The sequence below is a fragment of the Gobius niger genome, assembly GCF_951799975.1.
Source record: "Gobius niger genome assembly, chromosome: 20".
NCBI lineage: Eukaryota > Metazoa > Chordata > Actinopteri > Gobiiformes > Gobiidae > Gobius > Gobius niger.
Window position 1 is genome coordinate 10,270,857 of NC_136871.1, and position 20,448 is coordinate 10,291,304.

Here is a 20,448-nt window from a genome sequence, read left to right on the forward strand (position 1 = left end):
GTTTTATTGAGACCCAACTATGCATTTAAAGGTTGATTTTTATGAAGTTCAACAAAGCAATGCAATAGATAATTCTTCTATCAACATTTTCAATAATAATCCATAAAGGTTTCCAAAGTGCAATGCATGATTATACAATGGTTCATATGAAACAAAGAAAATGTGTCCATTTAACTCCATTAAGTTTAGCAAAATAATAGAACCCAATTTAAAGAATGATAGTTAAGGCAACATATAGAAATAAAAAGGCCTTTATATAAAACAATTAGGAAATTTAAAAAGATTATTTACATCTTGAGTTCTTAAAGCAGTACTAAGTATCTTGTTTACCTTTAATAAATCCTTTTCGTAGTCTCTCTTGGGTAATACAAGTGTTAATGGGATGATTGGAGGGTCTTTCATCACCCCTGGTGCCTCTGGCCAGAAAACCACAATTGCAACTTGACTGCCACCGGACCGGAGCAACCAATACACGCTAATAGAATCATGAAGAAGAAGCTAAGAGGCTAACGGGCAAAGCTAACTGTGGGCTAGCGCCACTTTAAACAGTATTTACAGCCAGGTCTGAGTAAAAAAAAAAAAATCCATTGTGTAATTGGATGGATGCACAATATCCCTCTCTCCCTTTGTCTTTTCTGTCAGTGTAGTATTTACTCTCACGGACAATTAATAAGTTAAAAAATTGCAACATGCTACGACACCTGCAGTTGCGCTTATGGCCTCTAGGGGCGAGAGTTGCTCAGTACTGCTTTAAAATGTGACCATATTAAGCCTTGCTAAAGTTATTGAACCGTGAAAGACCCTCCCACACATCACGATTGTTTATTTGAGTTAATTCGAAACAGATCTCAGCCAGAGTTGAGACAGAATTGAAACGTGAACGCTGTGCTAATTTAGCCACTTTGCGCTGGAGGATAATGTGCGATATTTATGATATATGAGCAGCAGCACATCATATGTTTTTCTGTCACAAATGCTGTGTTTACAATGGAGATCTACGGTGCCAAAAGACGTTTATTCCAGTTCATTTGATCTTGTGACATACAGTAGAAACGTAAGGGCTGGTATGTTCTGGCCTGTTCTGGCCTGTAGTTTTAGGTTTTCAACACGTGTTCCAATTTTAGCGTTATCTGCGCGCGTTGGGAAAGGGCGAGCGCCGGAACACGGCCCTGTCATGCGCGTCGAAGGAATAGGAAATTCTAAGAAACGGCAAATGAGGAAAGAATGTGGTCTGCTGATAAGCTTTAGGCAACTTATCCATAGATTAGGATGTCCAAGTTACAGACGCAGACATGTTAATTACATAAAACGACTGGACTGGAGTGAAATCAGCAGACAGAGAAAGTTTTTGTTTGCATAAGTATTTTCCGTGTTATACAAACTCGCTGCATTCATTATTGAGAGGTTGTTGTTTTTTTCCTGCCAACTGCCTTCTGTGGTAAAAATGGAGCTCCTGCCCAGGCAAACACGTGCCACACACTCCCACGTATGAACCGTGCAGCTTTTATTGGCTCGTGTTACATGTTATTGTGTCAGTTCAGTGTTGGACGGGGCTGTATGTGCTCAGTGTGACATTTTGGCGATCCTTTCTGATGCTGCGCTGAAAATGTTAATGCTGAGAAGAAAGCGCTTCTGGGCTTTTCTTCATTTTTTTATTTACATTGTGGGATTGTCATTGAAGGCATTAAACTATGAATGAACACATGGGATTATGTAGGAAACAAAAAGGGTGAAATAACTTTTGATATGTTTATTTTAACCTCATAACTCCCGCCTGAACCGAGTATATTTTCTCCAGTTTGGCTTCTTCTAAAGGTTTCTTGAAAATAAGCGCCAAAATCAGCGATGAAAACGAGACGTAAAACGAAGAGGAAAACGCAACAAAAATGCGACAAAAAACATGACAAAAAAGGGGCAAAAATGCAACAAAAACATGAGAAAAAAGGGGCAAAAATGCAACAAAAACATGACAAAAAAGGGGCAAAAATGCAACAAAAACATGACAAAAAATAGTCAAAAATGCAACAAAAACATGACAAAAAAGGGGCAAAAATGCAACAAAAACATGAGAAAAAAGGGGCAAAAATGCAACAAAAACATGAGAAAAAAGGGGCAAAAATGCAACAAAAACATGACAAAAAAGGGTCAAAAATGCAACAAAAACATGACAAAAAAATAGTCAAAAATGCAACAAAAACATGACAAAAATAGTCAAAAATGCAACAAAAACATGACAAAAATGGGGCAAAATTGCAACAAAAACATGACAAAAAGGGGCAAAAACGTAAATTTGGCATCCGCACAGTAAAGTGAAGATTACTGCGCGGATTTCGAACTACTCCTGGTATTATTACGCCTTACAATATAGTTCCCCTTTTATCCGCTTAGAAAATCCACATTGTTTAATTTTGTGTAATTATACTTTGTAGTGGAACACTTCACGTAACCATATTTAAATAGGGAAAACGTGGAAGAGCTTGGTGGCTTCTATCTTGACCTGTTTTGGAGCTATAGAGGAGAGGGGGAGAGGCTGAATGCTAACGCCGTCTGCGCTGTGTTTACGTGATTGAAGGCACGGGGGAAGACCAGACAGGTCCTAAAGAACTCGTCAAAGCTAAGGTAAGAACATATCTCAGTATGTAAAAACGGTGGCCTATCCCTTTAATTGGAAAAACATCAGACTATCCTGCGCTGCTTGTATTACTTTAGCAGTTCATATTACAAGAATCGAACTGAATCTTGGTTCTAAAACATGAATTGTGATTAAAACGCACGTCAGAAAAGGGACAATTAGATATTCATCCCAAATGATGCAACCCTAACTGACCAGATCAAACTCTCTGGACCTAGATGTTCACACACTTGCATTTGTTCTCGATCATTTCCGGCCTAAAATGGCACTAAATCAGGAGGATCATGACAAAATCTAAGTGCAGCAGCTCGTGACTCCTTGCGGCTAAAGCGCTATAGCGAGTCCTGCAGTGAATGGGGGAAACCGGGAACCAATAATTGGATATTTGTGACACATGGAGCGTTTTGTGCTGACACTACGACTCGAGGAGAGGAGAGACACCGCTGCTGTCCAGGATTGCTATATATAACGCTGTATTCGATTGGCCACACAGCTGCTGACTGCAAGGGGACTGGGGGACTCAAACAGAAATCCCAGTGGGCTCATTTTAATGCAGCTCATCTCATGCTCCGGGGCACGTTTGTTTTTGTGCTGAGAACATTTTGAATAGGTGTGCATTTTCCCCGAGTAACCAGCTTCATTTGGGGATAACGAGAGAACTTGGGGGAGAGCTGAACGTCTGTCTTCGGTTTTATCACGGTCGATTCAGTGGTAATGCTGGTCATTCGTAACTAAGTGGGGACACAACTGAGAGTCTCAACTAAAGCAGAAATGATTGAAGGGAAACTAGGGTAGATTTTGGATTAAACTGAAGTCTAAACTACAAGTGAACCAAGACTTTTCTCTGCACAAACCTGAAGCAGAGAAACTGGAAGGCTCTTAATTAAAGGTTGGAGATACAATAAACTGTCTCCCACATGATGGGCGCCAGTTGGTAAAGCGTAAGCCGCCTTGGCTTGAGTGCCAGTAAAACGGTTTTAGTTCCCAATAGAGGTAGAAATATGCCGGGGCTGAGCGATTATAGCGAACACAACGGCCACAAAATGTTTCCTCTTATTGATCCGTCTCAGCTTTTGATTACATTTTTTTCATATTAACCCTTTAATATTAACAACCATTAAAAAAAATAAGTATCGGGTCCAAACCTGATCTAAATCAATCTAAAACTGGTCTAAACCAGTCTATACCTGGTCTAAGCCAGTCTAAAATTTGTCAAAAGAAGCATAAACCAGTCCAAACTTGATCTAAACCAGTCTTAACCAGTCCAAACCAGGTCTATACCAGTCCAAACCAGCATAAACCAGTCCAAACTAGTCCAACCCTTATATTATACACTTGGTAGAAAATGGTAGGGATCGGCAGAATTAGAAACAACACATGATTCAATAAAGTTTGCTCTACCAAACGGTTGAGCAAACTATTGAAGGGGTCAAATGAATATAGCTCTTATTAGGATTCATGGACATAGATGAGAAAGCCTTTTTTTTATAAATAAACCTCAGCTCAAGGCAATAAGGAATGCTTTCACTTTTAATGATTGAAGTTGATATTTCGATTTCGATTAGATTAGTCTATTTTGAGAGGTAAAATATCTTCAATTCAAAAAGAATTATATGGTTAGTCCGGTGTTATAAGTGATTTGCCTCAGGTGCACTGTGGGGTCAGACTGTTTTTAATGCAGGCTCGCTGATACCGTAGAAATGCTCTAGCCTTGCACTAGCCTAGCACCACGTAACTCTTCAAATATAAGAACTGTATGAATTACAAAAGAAATCAGCAACATTCTGGATAACTAGGAAATGAGGCCCTATGTCAAAAATCCTGAAATATCCCTTTAATGGAATATTCCAAAAGGATCTGTTTATTTATTTTTTGTTTTTGTCGTTATTATCAATCCAAATAAGCCCTAGTCTCAATGAAAATAAATGTACCTGCCTCACAGTTTGAGAACGCACTGCTCTACTGGATGAAAACCGTGACACCTCGGCCTCATCATCAAACACTCACGCTTCCTGCAAAAAACCCTGGTGGTCTTTTGCCTCACACGGACACGTTTCGCTAAGTACGGCTTTATTTGTTCCTTTTTATAGACACCAGCAGCATCACAACCGGGCCGCGGTCCAATTACACGGCTAGAGCTGGCAATCATCGTGGCCCATTTGGACGTACGTAAGCACCAGATGACACGGGCTGTGCATGAAAGGCCAAAAAAAGACAAATCCTCAAATTACATGTTGTCACCGCGCAGACCCTCCCTGTCCCACATACAGTAATTAACGCCACACAAAGAGCCGCTTCTGACGGGAGCTCGCTGTAAGCACCTTCTAATTGAAATGTCAGAAGTCTCCAGGCTTCTCTGCCCCCACTCGGCTGCTGTTCCCGCCTCCCCAGCCCACAGTCTATACAGGCGGTCTCGCAACAGCGTTAGAGCATTTATTTCAAAACTACTGCACTGGCTCCGCCCCCAAACCTCCACTCAGTCAGTTATGATGTTTCTCTGTTCAGTCGCGGAGGATTTAGCACCAAAGATGACGACATGGCTCTGCCTGTAGTTTTAGATCGAACTAGTTTTCAATGTTTGGGTCAAAGTGGTTTGTGTGATCGGCATAACTCAAATCTAAAAGCCTCTTGAAAAAAAGCATTAAAATAGTGACAAATCAAGAAGAAAATGAGGATGAAAACAACTCAACAAAAATAGACAAAAAAGACAAAAGTATGATGAAAAAGAGACAAAAAAAGAGACAAAAATATGATGAAAAAGAGACAAAAAAAGAGACAAAAATGTTTTGAAAAAGAGACAAAAATATGATGAAAAAGAGACAAAAAAGAGACAATAATGTGTTGAAAAAGAGACAAAAATATGATGATAATGAGATAAAAATGTGTTGAAAAAGAGACAAAAATATGATGAAAAACAAAAATGTGTTGAAAAAGAGACAAAAATATGATGAAAAAACAAAAATGTGTTGAAAAAGAGACAAAAATATGATGAAAAAACAAAAATGTGTTGAAAAAGAGACAAAAATATGATGAAAAAACAAAAATGTGTTGAAAAAGAGACAAAAATATGATGAAGTGATAAATGTTTTGAAAAAGAGTCAAAAATATGATGAAAAAGAGACAAAAAATGTGTTGAAAAGAGACAAAAATTTGACAAAAATGCAACAGATGAGCCACATAAGAGCAAAAAAAGCAATGAAAAAGTGGCAAAAATCTGCTGAAAAAGAACGTAAAAAAAGTGATGACAACAAAGCAACAACGCAAGGAAAAAGATCAATTTTCATCAGTTTTGAAGCTTTCAAATGAGGCGTTGCACTGGCCATAGGCTCTCCGGTCGAGAGGTTTTTAGATTTGGGTAATGTCGAACTGGAGAAAATGCACTTGGTTAAGGTGGGGGTTTAGAGGTTAAACACAGAACCCTGTTAGAAATGTGGTTTTCTATTTCTTTCCGACATCCACATAGGCAACAATGTGAAAGATCAACATCAATTTAATGTAATAAAAGTGGTTGTGTTGCAGTTCTAGTGACACCGAGAAATCAAGCAACTTGTTTACCTTAATAAATCATTTCCATAGTCCCTCTGGGGGTAATACAAGTGTTAATGGGATGATTGGGGGGTCTCTCATCTCCCCCTGGTGTCTCTGGCCAGAAAACCACAATTGCAACTTTCCTATACACGCTAATGGAATCACGAAGAAGAAGCTAACGGGCCAACGGGCAAAGCTAACTGCGAGCTAGCGCAACTTAAACATAATTTAAAGCCAAGTGTGAGTGAAAAAGAATATCTCCATTGTGTAATTGGATGAACAATATCCCTCTCTCCCTTTGTGTTTTCTGTCAACGTAGTATTTACTCTCACAGACAATTATTGAGTAAAAAACTGCAACATGCTACGACACCTGCAGTTACTTAGTTCTGCTTTAATGAGGAGAATTGAACACGGACGTTACATTACTCAGCTTGTTGAACTTGTAGGTATACTGTATGTATGGGCAATGGACAATAAGCTGGTGTATATATTGTACTTTTACCCAATGTTGCTACTACCTTGTCTGTTGTATGTGTTCTTGAATTGTTATCTTACGTGCATTCAATAGGCCAAGACAGATTTTCCAGCACTGGGACAATAACGTTTATCTTGATAAAAGCCCATTTAATACAGAGACTTAAAAGAAAAACGACATAATAAGAGTTCATGATCACAACATGGCCGCCAGAGCAGGATGTCTGTTCCATTGGATTTCCATGGCACAATCATCTGATGTTTAATAATAGATTTGTCTTTATGTCTCCTCTCCACCAACGCCGCTTTGACCGGGTACAACAGAAAGGACATCTGGTATTTAAAAAAACAAAATAGAAAGAAAACATGCAAAATCATATTGTGACAATTGCTTGTGAAAACGGGGGCAGCTGGACTGTGATTGTGCAACTACATTGACCCCACTGGTCAAAACGGTGACAAACAAGTCAATAAATACAATATAGGTCGCCATTGTAAGGTAAACACAGTTGACCTTTTGGTTTGGACTTAACAAAAGATAAAGAAATCTGAGCCACAGCCTGACCAATATATCTTTATATAGAGTAGGAATATAGGCCAAAGGTTTGCGAATTTGTTGAAGCATAAATTTAGTGTTGGACGTTATTGCTTTTATCAGGGATCTGTGATATTTCAGTAAAATCATAAGAAAACGTAAAAAGACATTATCATACAACCATCTGAATTAATCTGCATTTCCAATCCCCCCTCCAATATCAGCATTGGCTCTCAGAATTTCATATCTGTTGGACCTTTTTCTGAACATGTTATAATAACATCACACAATGTATTTACCTGCCATTATAAATCAGTGTTTTTATGTTGGGTTTTTGGGTCTGACACTCTGCCTGGCCCAATAAAAGTCGGCGTTTGGATCTGGGGTGGCTGCCATTCAGTTATCCTGTTGCCCCGCATTGACCGTGCTTTCCAGTTGGCTCCGTGCTCATTATGCAAAGAGACCAGATATTGATTTGCTAAATAGATTACGTCCACTGTGTTAGCTAATGGCTGTCCATTGTCTCTGCTAATCAATGCACTGTTATGTCAGTCAGGGCAGCACAGGCGCTCTGACAGAACAAGTGAAATGAGATTGTAATAAGAGAGCTAAGTGGCTAAGATCACAGTGTCAGCTCGTTTGCTTTAGCCCATATTAATCCAGGCCATTGTGGCGACGCGCTGACTCTTGGCTTCCTGCAGAGCGGAGCGTTTTATGCTTAGCCTTTGACCCGTGCACAGTTATGACCCACTTTCTTTGCTTCATGTTTATGTTTTTTGTAGATCCACTCATGTAAGAAAGTGGCCTCTTCTCCTCTGGGATAATACTTGTGTGTGTGTGTGTGTATCTTTTAACAAAACTGGAACATTAGACCATTTCGGCAAAGATTAAAGAGTTCATTTACAAAGAACTGTCTCAAATCAGATGAGGTATTATAATACTACAAGAAATATCCAAAACTACAGGAGAGTGGATATGATAAACAAGCAGAACGACAAGGAAGGACTTATTTCTATTGGTTATAAAGTGCTGATGTTTTACTATGTATTACTATAATGATATTGAACAAGTATTTCAGTTTAAACACAGTATTAGATTGAATTGATACGAAATCAGGACCAAAACAAGGCAAAAACTTAAATTAGATTGGGATAATTATGACTTATGACCTGTTTTAATGATTATGACTAAAACTGAGCTCCCCTAGGTTCAGGGTTAGGGGTTAGGGTTTTGATTAGGATTAGGAACGGCAAATGTGATGTAAATTGTGTTTCACTCTTACAGATCTTACACATAGTTTCAAATTAGGCATCACACTGGCTCGGCTGTTATAGCAGTACTAAGTAACTTGTTTACTTTAATACATCCTTTTTGTAGCCCCTCTGGGGGTAATTCAAGTGTTAATGGGATGATTGGGGGGGTCTTTCATCTCCCCCTGGTGTCTCTAGCCAGAAAATCACCCTTGCAACTTTGGTGCCTCTGGGTCGGAGCCACCAATACACACTAATGGAATCACAAAGAAGAAGCTAACAGGCTAACGGGTAAAGCTAACTGCGGGCGAGCGCCACTTTAGCAGTATTTACAGCCAAGTTTGAGTGAAAAAAAATATCTGTATTGTGTAATTGAGTTGTGGCATCCCTCTCTCCATTTGTCTTTTATGTTGGCGTAGTATTTACTCTCATGGACATCTGTAGTCGTTTTTGCTTAAGGCTGCGTTTACAAAGAACATCAAATGGAGGAGGATCTTGTTACATCTTGGCGTCTTGCGAAATCGCCTAAACCTTGTGATGGCGATACGTTGTGCAGCCCTTTTTGTTTCTCCAAGTGAATCCTTTTTGTTTTTTGCCTTTAACATGTCAGACTGGAAATTACGCAATGTTGTTTCCTTCTGTCTGAAGACATAATTAGATCATCATATTTCTGGCCTTAAAATGCAGTGATATTATGCTATTCACAAAGTGCAGAAACAAACATGACCCGTGTCTGAGGCGCACATTCAGGTCAACACCACTGCGTTACATAAACACAGCTCCTCACTATAGGCTTCCTGTAATCAGGCCTTGCATCGCTCCTCCTGCCGCTCCTCCTCCCATTGGTCCCAGTTGAAGCGTGGCACGGCTGTCCCGGGGCCATGCCACGGAAGGAGCCTGGCATTAGGACACACCTCGGTGGGCCCGGGCCGCCTGACTCATCCCGCTCTCCTCCCCTCCCTGTACAGGCTGACATTCCCATCAGGCCTTGCTCCTACTGTCGACTCATTGCTTTGACATGCTGGTGAACTCTCTATCCAGCAAATGAGGGATTCTTGACTCCTACCAAACCGTGGGTGAGCACTGTTGAAGCTACTCCGCACAGGAGGAGCTTGTGACTGAAGTCCCGCGCTGTGTGTAAGGATGTAGAAAAAACACACAAACTACTCTTATCTGAATTTGAGATTCAGTTTACAATGTTGTGTCTTTCGGGTTGCATTTTTCACATGTTAAACTTCGGCTGTTCATGCTTTATCTGCTCCGTTTAGCAAATTTAAGCAGCGTCTTTACACAGTGCAGTGTTTCTCAACTTGTGGTGTGGAGTCTGGACCGAGCTTCTTTTGGTGGTACTCAAGCGTTTTATATGGGTGTTCACTATCTGGTGGTTTTTAGGCCACGACCCCCAAAACTAACACGCAAGCAATTCGGGCATCAAGCAGCAAAACTATACAAGTCTGACTTAACAAAATGTATTCCTTTCGTTTATTTTGCAGTTTGACTTTTATTCACACATATATTCTGCTTTTAGTTAAGAATGCTATGAAATGTGGTGTCTGGGAGGACCCCGAGGCGACACGAGGCCAGCTCAGAGACATAGTCCCTGCAGCGTGTCCTAGGTCTTCTGCGAGGCCTTCTCTCAACAGGACATGACTGGAACACCTCTCGAGGGAGGCGACCAGGAGGCATCCGAAACAGATGCCCGAGCCACCTCAACTGGCTCCTCTTGACGGGAAGAAGCAGCGACTCTACTCCGAGCTACTCCCGGGTAACTGAGCTCCTCACCCGATCTCGAAGGGTGCACCCAGCCACCCTGTGAAGGAAACTCATTTTGACTGTTTGTCTCTGTCATCTTGTCCTTTCGGTCATTACCCAGATCTCATGACCATATGTGAGGGTGGGAACGTAGATCCGTCCCTCACTCATGAACACGGCCCGAGGTACTTGAACTCCTCCACTTGAGGCAAGGATCTGGAGAGGGGAAGCCATCTTTTTTCCTGTGGAGAACCATGGCCTCGGATTTGGAGGTGCCGATTTTCATCACAGTCGCTTGACACGAGCTGCAAACCGCCCCAGTGCAGCTGGAGGTCCAGATTTGATGAAGACCAACAGAACAGCATCATCGGCAAACAGCAGAGATGAGGTCCCTCCAGAACAGCTGGAGGACGTGGGGATGGATAGGGAAGTCTGGCATCTCTGCTCAGACTGCTGACCCCAGATAAAGCGGGAGCAAATGGATGGATGGATAAAATATGGTATCAGTGAATTAAAATCGTCCCGGGACCCCGCACTTTTGGAACCACTGATCTCGGGTTGTTTTGTCCTCATTAAGCCCTGGCCCTGTGTCTCTGAGTCACAGTCATATCCTTACATAGACATTATTTGAAATGACTAATAAATGCAGAGCTGGCTGCAAAGCGTGTTAAGAAAACAGCAGGCACGTATTCAGCAACAGCCATTTAGCATGCAAGATAATATGTGAAGGTTTTGATGATGACATTGCCTCGTTTCACTTTTTGTAGTTTTCTTTCTATTGGCTCACATGTCAAGACTTGTTGAAGCGAAGCCGAAGAACAGTCACTCAAGTAACTATGGAAGTTTAAAGATAGTGTCAGCTTGCCCTAATGGTACTATCCACTGCTGTAAAAAGCGTCTGTCCCTCTGGGTAATTCTGGTGAATGAGACGGAGGGGCTCGTCCTGTTCAGGAGGAGACTCGGCGTTCCCAGTCAAAGCGGCGCGTGCCTCCCGCGGGGTCAGGACACGGCGCCCTGGGCTGGTGAGCAGCACGGAGATCTCCTTTGATTCGTCTGCTGCGTCTGAATCACGGCCATCAATCTGTTCGGTTTGGCTCCAGTGGCTTTGCGCTTTTGTCCAGATGATTACTGGAGTGCGAGCGTCTCCGCCTACGCCACGACCCGGTGTTTGTTTAGCGTCCGTGCGTTCAGCGGGCACGTGTTCTGAGCTGCCTGAATCTGCAGGAAGCACAGGCCTGCGATCAGAACGAGTGTCACTAACACTAGCTTTTTGTTGAAAAGAGCAGGAATCATATCAGCACTTTTTATCCTTTATTAATACAGGTTTGTCCCTTGACTCAATATATCATTTGCCAAACTGTTTCAAACACATCAATTACAAACAGTACAAATGCAAAGGTTTAACAAAATACTACATGCCATGGCTTCAAGTTTCAACAATTTATAAGTACCGGTAATTGTATTTTTTTAAACCTTAATAAATCCTTCCCATAGTCCCTCTGGGGGTAATACAAGTGTGTATGGGATGATTGGGGGGGTCTTTCATCTCCCCCTGGTGTCTCTGGCCAGAAAACCACAATTGCAACTTAGCTGCATGCGACCCAGAGGCCCCAATACACACTAATGGAGTCACGAAGAAGAAGCTAACAGGCTAACGGGTAAAGCTAACTGCGGGCTAGCACCACATTAGCAGTATTTACAGCCAAGTTTGAGTGAAAAAAAGTATCTCCATTGTGTAATTGGATGTACAATATCCCTCTCTCCCTTTGTCTTTTCTCTCAGCGTAGTATTTACTCTCACGGACAATTAATGAGTAAAAAACGTAACATGCTATGACACCTGCAGTGGGGCTTCTGGCCTCTAGGGGCATGAGTTACTTTTGAGTTACTACTGCTTTAAAAATTGCAACATTTGCCTTACATTTACTTGGCTTTTCAATGTTTCTAAGAGCCCAACAGTGCAACAGGTGAAGTCTGTCTAATGCAAAGTTCTTGTTTTGAGGTGATCAGCCTCATTGGACGCTCAGATAGAGAAAGGTTGCGTTTCTTGAACTCTGAAACAATGTCTGATAACGGGTTGTGATAGCAGTTGCGTTGACACTGCAGTGATTACTTTAGCTTTTTATCATTGTGGGGAAAAAGGTGAAGAGAAACCCTTTGCTCCGGTTAAAAAATAAAAGGGACACGTGTTTGATCAACCAGCATCACCTCATTAAGAGATTATCCTATGTTAACTTATCAGCTGTGGTCCGGGCACATGAGGATAAAACCATGCAGTTTATTTGTCCTAATAACTACAAATTGTTAAGATAGTTGCATGCACTGCAGCCTTGTGAATGTGGACAACTGTGCCGCAGCAGTTGGGTTTCTGCTGGGGGTGGGGTTCGGGTGCATCTTGGAAATGTGGCATCCCAACAATGTCACTGCTCAAAAAGCTGACACGTGAAAACAATAAGGGCACTTTTTGGACAAGTAGACCACAGAAATCAATAGATGGGTAGCGTATACAGTGGTTTAGAGAGTTTTATGAGCTGGTGCTTTGGTGCTTGATTTCTCCTGAACAGATTGAGTTGATTGATTCTTTACCATCTGAAAGGGCAAGCACCATTTGTTGCTGGGATGTGCGGTAACCTTAGCCCTTTCCCCGCATTTGGTTCAGCCTCATATCTCTCTGGAAGATTTCCTAATCCAGAGCAGAGAGGTGGGTAGAGCAGCTAGAATATTTACTCAAGTGAGACTGACTTTACTTTGAAATGATTTTACTCTAGAAGAAGTAGAAGGTGCCATATTGCTCTAATCCAATCCAACTGTATTTACTGTATATTGCAACTAACACTGTTGAACAAAGTGGTGCAGGACAAAGCAGGACAAAGGAAAAGACAAAATCATTACAAAGTCACATATCAATTAGACTCAAACAAGCTCAAATGTAAGGGTATAGATTCAAAATGCTGCTTTACTCCTGATTGAAGTTAAAAACCACATGACACACACATAACAAACACAAAATCAATAAACTTAAGTAACATCTATGAAGAATTGAAGATTTTTTTTTATTATTTGTTACTGAAAATGCAAATTGCCTCACGTGTTATGGAAGGAAAGAAAAAATGATCATGAAAGTGTGAGAATGTGTACATATGCACTTATAACTTGTAGCTAAGGCCTACAAAAGTGAGCATAACATTTTTGTTGTGTTGTCGCCATGTTTTTATCACATTGTTGTTGTGTTTTCGTCTCTTTTTTTTATTTTTTTGTTGCCGTTTTGTCGTGTTTTTGCCACATTTCTGTCACATACTTGCCATGTTTCTGTCATGTTTTATGTTTGCGTTTTCATCCCCGTTTTTGTTGCATTATTGTTGCTTTTCCGGCATGTTTTTGTCGCTCTTTTGCCCTGTTTCAGTCGCGTTTTTGTTTGTGTTTTCATTCTCGTTTTCGTCGCTATTTTAAAGAGTTTTTTTTATGATTTGGGTAAAGCCAAACGGGAGAAAATGTGCTTGGTTCAGGTGGGGGTTAAGAGGTTAAGAGCCGACTTAAAAACAGGCAATGAATCAACCTTTCTAAGAAGAATTACTATTGCACTACCTGAAAAAGTGTGATTACCTCAAAACTTTAACACTATGATAATGTTTTGGCCATGTGTATTAACCTCCTTCTCCAAGCCTGAGGGTTGATCTGATATCACCAAGTAATTAAGAGCCCAGGACCAATGTTACAGCCAGCCAATCAGCCTAACCCAAACCATAACATTTGTCCCGGGCCAACAGCTTTACACTGGCCCTGGACTCTTCATTACTCGGTGATATCAGATCCGCCCCTGTGCGCATTTTCCCCAGTTTGGCTTTATCCAAATCGAAAAGCTTAAAGGAATTGGCCACCGTTTTTCCATACTGAGATATGTCCTTACCTGAGCTTAGACGAGTTGATACGTACCTGTCTGGTCTTTATGCCCGTGGAAGAGCGTGGTCGCTTCTATCTTCACCCCCATTTGGAGCTATAAGAATACACTGGGAGAGGCCGAATGCTAACAACATCTTTGGTCTTTGTGTGTGACTGAGGGCATGCACAAAAAACAGACAGGTACGCATCAACTAATCATCTAAGCTCAGGTAAGGACATATCTCAGTATGGAAAAACAGTGGCCAGTTCCTTTAAGAAAAGCATCAAAATAGCGACAAAAACACGACAAATAAGTGACAAGAAAGGGACGAAAACGTTTAAGAAAAAGTTACATAAACGCGGTGACAAAAAAGTTATGATCACTTTTGTAAGTCTTTGCTTTCAAATTAGGCATTACACTATTGCTCTCCAGTCAAGAAGTTTTTAGATTTGGGTAAAGCCGAACTGAAGAAAATGCGCTCGGTTAAGACAGGGGTACGAGGTTAAAGAAACCGTTTTTACATACTGAGATATGTTCTTACCTTAGCTTTGACGAGTTCTTTAGGACCTGTCTGATCTTCACCTGTGCCTTCAGTCACGTAAACACAGCGCAGACGGCGTTAGCATTTAGCCTCTCCTCCTCTCCTCTATAGCTCCAAAACAGGTCAAGATAGAAGCTACCAAGCTCTTCCACGTTTTCCCTATTTAAATATGGTTACGTGAAGTGTTACACTACAAAGTATAATTACACAAAATTAAACAATGTGGATTTTCTAAGTAAGTAAGTAAGTTTTTGTAAGGCGTAATAATACCAGGAGTAGTTTGGCATCCGCGCAGTAAAGTGAAGATATTACTGCGCAAATTTTGAACTACTCCTGGTATTATTACGTCTTACAATATAGTTCCCCCCCACATTGTTTAATTTTAATGTGTGAAGACCAGACAGATACTAAAGAACTAATCTAGGCTAAGGTAACAATATGTCTCAGTATGTAAAAACGGTGGCCTATTCCTTTAACCCCATTGAGAATCTATGGTATATTCTGGAGAAGAACACTCTCCCATCATCAATACAAGATCTCTGTGGAAAAACTGAATGCAGCACTGGATCCTTTGACATTGTTGAAGTTTACTCAAACAATTTCACAGCTGTAATCAAAGCTAAAAAAAAAGTGTGTGGCCTTTTTTGAGAAACTATTTATTTTTGGTCAGGCAGTGTAGCTTAAAAGGGAAATAAATACAATCCTCCAACATGGCAATGCTGACCAAGAGGTTGCCCCAATATATACAGACGGTATCTCGTCATAAATATGGTTACGTGAAGTGTTACACTACAAAGTATAATTACACAAAATTAAACAATGTGGATTTTCTAAGCGGATAAAAGGGGGGACTATATTGTAAGGCGTAATAATACCAGGAGTAGTTTGGCATCCGCGCAGTAAAGTGAAGATATTACTGCGCAGTAATGTGAAGATTACTGTGCGGACGCCGAACTACTCCTAAAGAACTCGTCAAAGCTAAGGTAAGAACATATCTCAGTATGTAAAAACGGTGGCCTATTCCTTTAAGGCTGCATAATGTCAAAATCGGGGCTTCTCATGGTAAACGACGGGATCTTTTTCATTGTTTGTGCTCATTGTTGTTTCCATTATTCTCTCACACTTTGATCAAACCATTTTGTCTATTCCCTCTCACGTTTCATCCTCTGTATTCACTGACTGCAGCCTAATAATAAGCCTTAATGAACCTGGCCCTCTGTAAAAACAGTAGTGGACAAATCAGAGTGTGGGAGCGCCCATAGCGCCCCCTCCAGTCCCTACAGCAGCAGAGAGTGAGAGCAGGGAATCTCCTCCAGACCCCGCCCCCGGTGCCGGTGCTAAAAGCGGGCAGCGCCACAGAGCGCACTCACTTCTCATCAGAGGCGGCGAAAACAATACTTTCCTTCATCTTTGGACTCTTTAGCGGACGTAGCACACTTTTACCCGGAAAACCCTATTCCTGCTTTACTGGAAATACGCGTTTACAAAGTACTTTTTTTCCCCGATGTGGAGCGTCGGGTGTCGCTGCTGCGGGAAGGCACGGGGGGGGGACGCGCTGCGGATGTGCGGCTCTGTGCGCGGCGCTCACCGGCTCATGTGGCGCGTGTAGCCGCTGAACTTGCGCTAAAGACACTTGACTGCGACGAGGTCCAGTTTCGAGAAAGGGGAGCCATGGTGCAAAACGTGATTCTGGTGTTCTTCCGCAGGAGACTGAGCCAGCGACCGGGCGTGGAGGAGCTGGAGAGCAGAAACATCCTCAAACGTGAGTTCAGACGCGAGTTCAGACGCAGCGACTGGAGTGATCTGTGCACGGTTATCTGCTCAGTGTGTCAGATGTGTTAGTGAGTTACAACAAACAAATGAAAGGGTTGTTGTTTTGTTTTTTGAATGAAACCTTGGCTGTATAATTCAATTTGCCACATTCAATCACAATCAGTCAAAATGTAATGTTTGAAATAAAGATATACACTGCAAAAAGTAATTAACTAGATCAGTATAAACATTTGAGCATAATAATCCAAATTTTAGTTGTTTTGACTATAGGTAAGTTGTTCTTGGGCATTTTTCCTAGATTATTTCACTTGTTCTGAGATGTTTCTGACTCGTTTCGATACATTTCGTCCTTATTTCAGGTCATTTTCTTTGCCAATGGGGTAAGAAAATTGGCCTCATCTCATTGGCAATTTTACTTTCTTATTTCAAGCGAGATTTACCTTTAGAACTGGTCTGAAATGTCCTCAAACAAGCAAAGCAAACTTGGTCCGATCAGGAAAAATGTCTAAATCAGCAAAAAAAACGCTCAATACATTTCCTCAATTCAAGTCATTTAAGACAATGCTTGATATTTACTGTTTGCAGTGTAGGTCAATGTTTTCCCCAGTCTTGACAATAGATGTAGCCTATAATTACAAGTGGGAAGCAGAAAATAGATGGCGCATGTGTGACTGAAGCGGAGCATGTGGCGTGTGAGAGGCAGCCTGCTGTTGTGTCAAAGCAAAGGCGTCCTGAGTGGGCAGCCTGATCTTTAGAGCTGCACAGGAGGCACACACACACCTGTGGGCTCCCAACAGCTGCCAGTCCCAATACTGACTGGGGACGCTGACCCCAAACAACAACTGCACCCAGGCCAGCCCCACACTGGTCACTGTCAGATCAGTGCTTATGTTTAAGGGGAGACACTGCAGGGGAATAGGGAAAAAAATGTATATTCACAGATATCAATTTGAAACTTTTGCTGTAGATCACTGGCATAAATGTGAGGAAAAAATACATTGCAAGTTTTCTGTCATTTCATCTTTTCATATAAGAACAAGTGTGGCGACGAAATCTGAATAATGGAGCTGCATTCAAATTTATGGTTTCATTTTATTGATGAATGAGTTACCAAGACTTTCTCAGAGGGGATTTTGGATTTCTTGTTTAGTTTTAAAATAAGCTGTTTTTTAGTGGAAAAATGTGTTAAATTGTAATTTTCGCCTTATTTTTTTGACATTCAAACCTCAATAAATGGGGCTAAGGGATTAAATAATAAAAAAAATCCCTCTGAAAAAATCTTCCAAATATTGTTCAGTCCGAGGCTGGAAAATTTGAAGTCTGTAGGTCCGACTGACGTGGACATAGCGTCGCCACAATGACAGAAAAATGTGTTTTGAGAAAAAGGCCCTTGAAATTGCATTCTCCCATATAAGTCTATGGGGGAACATTGAATCAGTGCAATATTTAAACATGTTATTGTGAAGATTAGGCATATTTTCTGTTTCCGGGTGAAAGCTTATATGTTCAGAGACCAATTTGGCCTGAAAACTGAAAAAATTGAGTTTTGCCTGCAGTGTCTCCCCTTAAAAGATGGATTGATCAAACGAAGTGGATGTGTAGTGGAGAGCTCTTTGTGTTTTAGCATAATCGGACACCAACTTTACACACTAGAAGCACAAAATAGTAGAGCTCTGGGCACTGTATTTGTCATTTAAAGCCACACGCACAAGCCTTTTTATTTTGAACTTGAGCCGAGAACAAAAGTCCAAACAGCCCGTGAACTCAGCATCTTCACAGCATTGACACCAGGCTGTACTTTTGGGGATTTGGGTCGCCCCTTTTTTAACACCTCCCTGTCTTTGTTTTAACAGAGAGAAATGACCAGATTGAGCAGGAGGAGCGGCGAGAAATCAAGCAGCGGCTCAACAGAAAGGTAGGTCACGGCGGCCATAAACGTTTGCAATTTAATCTATCATTTTGGGTCGGCGCCCTCCACGAGCCAGACTCAACACAGCCTTAATGCCTGCTTTTACCACTTTGTCCAAACCGACTGACGCGTTGTTGTTGTTGTTGTTTCTGCAGTTGAATCAGAGGCCGACGGTGGACGAGCTGCGAGACAGAAAGATCCTCATTCGATTCAGTGATTACGTGGAAGTGGCCAAAGCTCAGGACTACGACAGAAGAGCAGATAAACCCTGGACCAGACTGTCGGCTGCTGACAAGGTGCTTACTCCACAGATATTATGCACAGGGAGTAGTTTGCGGCGACAAGAGGTCAGCTCCACTGGCTGAAGATTAAATCACATAGAGCAAATTGTGGGACCTTGGACAAAGAGTCACCCACTACTAAAGTTATTTGGGAATGCTATTTTAGACTTCATTCATTTTAAAGGGGACATATCATGCATCTTAATCATGTTATAATGCTGTTCCCCCGTCAGAACTGGAGTAGTATTTCACTACTACTACTATTTCTTCTTCTACGGTGTCATCTCTTCGTTCTGTGCTTCCTGGATACTATTCGTGTCATCGTTAAAACCCCAAACCTTCATTTGAAGCCCAAAATCCAACATTATACCAGCTAAAAATCTGTTTATCACGCTGTGTGGAAGCTGCAAACCACGCCGTAAATTGAAACTGGAAATCATTTCAAATTGTATATCGTAAAAGATCAATGTTGAGGCACCAACAGTCAAATTAAGTGTATTTTAAGCCCCATTAGGATGATATGTCCACTTAAATAAGAGACAAGTTTCTGCTTTAGTATTACACTTGGCTTGTCAGATGTGTTTTATTGGTAAGACATAGTTAATACCCGGTTTAGATCAAATGTAGACCCAATTTGTCCTGATTCAATCTTGATCTTGACGTTGAGTAACCCCTGACATGTAGCACAATTGTGAGCTCTGTGAACAGTGTGATCAGAAAGAGTCGACACTGGAAAATAAGGCTTGTTGTGTTTTTCCTGTATGCCAGTGTTGTGCATTGGAAAAGGGAAGAGTGGAGGTAATTTTCCACTCCTCCAAAGCACAAACGTTACATAAGCAGCAGCCCCTAAACAGATGCGTCCTGTGTCGTAAGAGCCGCCACCTGAGTGACTTGGTCCTGGCCTAAATGGACTCACCTGTGCTTACACGTCATGTCGCTTTGTTTCTGCAGGCTGCCATTCGGAAGGAGCTGAATGAGTTCAAGAGTAATGAGATGGAAGTCCATTCTTCGAGCAAGCACCTAACAAGGTCAGTCTGAGCTCCATCTCTGTCTGGTCAGTGATCAGCCGGGGCGCGGTGGGCGGGCGGGCGGACATTGTGACCCAGTCTCATAAGTATAAGTGCAGTATATTATCCACTGAACTGTGATGTTATGTTTAGCTACACACTGTTCCCTTGAGAGGCACTACGTTGTACCACAGTTATATAGTTCCACTTATTTTTAGCTTCTGTTTACGTTTTATTTGTACTGCATATTGAGACATTGCTTTCTCTGCAGCTTCAACATGCTTGCGTTTGGGCTGTTTTGCCTTCTGCAGACTGGATTATTTAACAATGGCCATAGCTTTGCCTTAGAATGGAGTGCAGTAGTTAATCAATGAGCGGCTTGTGTGGATGTTTGCTCACAGAGGTCTGTTTTGTTGCAGGTTCCACCGGCCATAGCAAGGTTTCTTCTGTGAAGAGTTGCTGAATGGTGTTATTGAAGACCGTGCGCGGAGTCTTCCAGTGCCCACATGAGTGGGCTCCTGATATTTGGGTCCAGACACTTGGAGGCTATGTCTCTAGATTCACAGTGAGCCGCATGGACGCCGCAGAGAGCCCCCTCACGTCACCCTGTCCAAGGAGCCGAAGAATCCAGGTCTATCGATTGCCATAGAGACTTCTTTTGTAAACTCTTTTAAAAGACATTCTTTTTGATGCCATAATGGGGAAACATGCATGTGACCAACACTCCCGCTTCAGTATCAGTCACATCCCCCCAATGAGGACTCCAGTTGTGTTTCATATCGACAGTGTTCATGTTCTCCAACAGAAACCGTTGTGTAACAGACAGACTCCCTTTGTAAGCACTATTTATTGTCTGCACAATACAGGTTTTCAATTTGTAACTCT

The 20,448-nt window shown here is 41.6% G+C and overlaps 1 protein-coding gene across 1 annotated transcript in view; it reads left to right on the top strand.

Annotated features, from left to right (window-relative positions):
- Window positions 1-20,448, top strand: part of phactr3b (phosphatase and actin regulator 3b) — a 70,312-nt gene extending 49,864 nt beyond the window's left edge. The window contains exons 9-13 of the mRNA XM_079579288.1: window positions 16,300-16,355; window positions 18,220-18,281; window positions 18,431-18,571; window positions 19,508-19,584; window positions 19,983-20,448. Of these exons, the coding sequence (XP_079435414.1) occupies window positions 16,300-16,355; window positions 18,220-18,281; window positions 18,431-18,571; window positions 19,508-19,584; window positions 19,983-19,998 (352 nt within the window). The 3' untranslated portion in view covers window positions 19,999-20,448. The remainder of the gene's footprint in view (window positions 1-16,299; window positions 16,356-18,219; window positions 18,282-18,430; window positions 18,572-19,507; window positions 19,585-19,982) is intronic.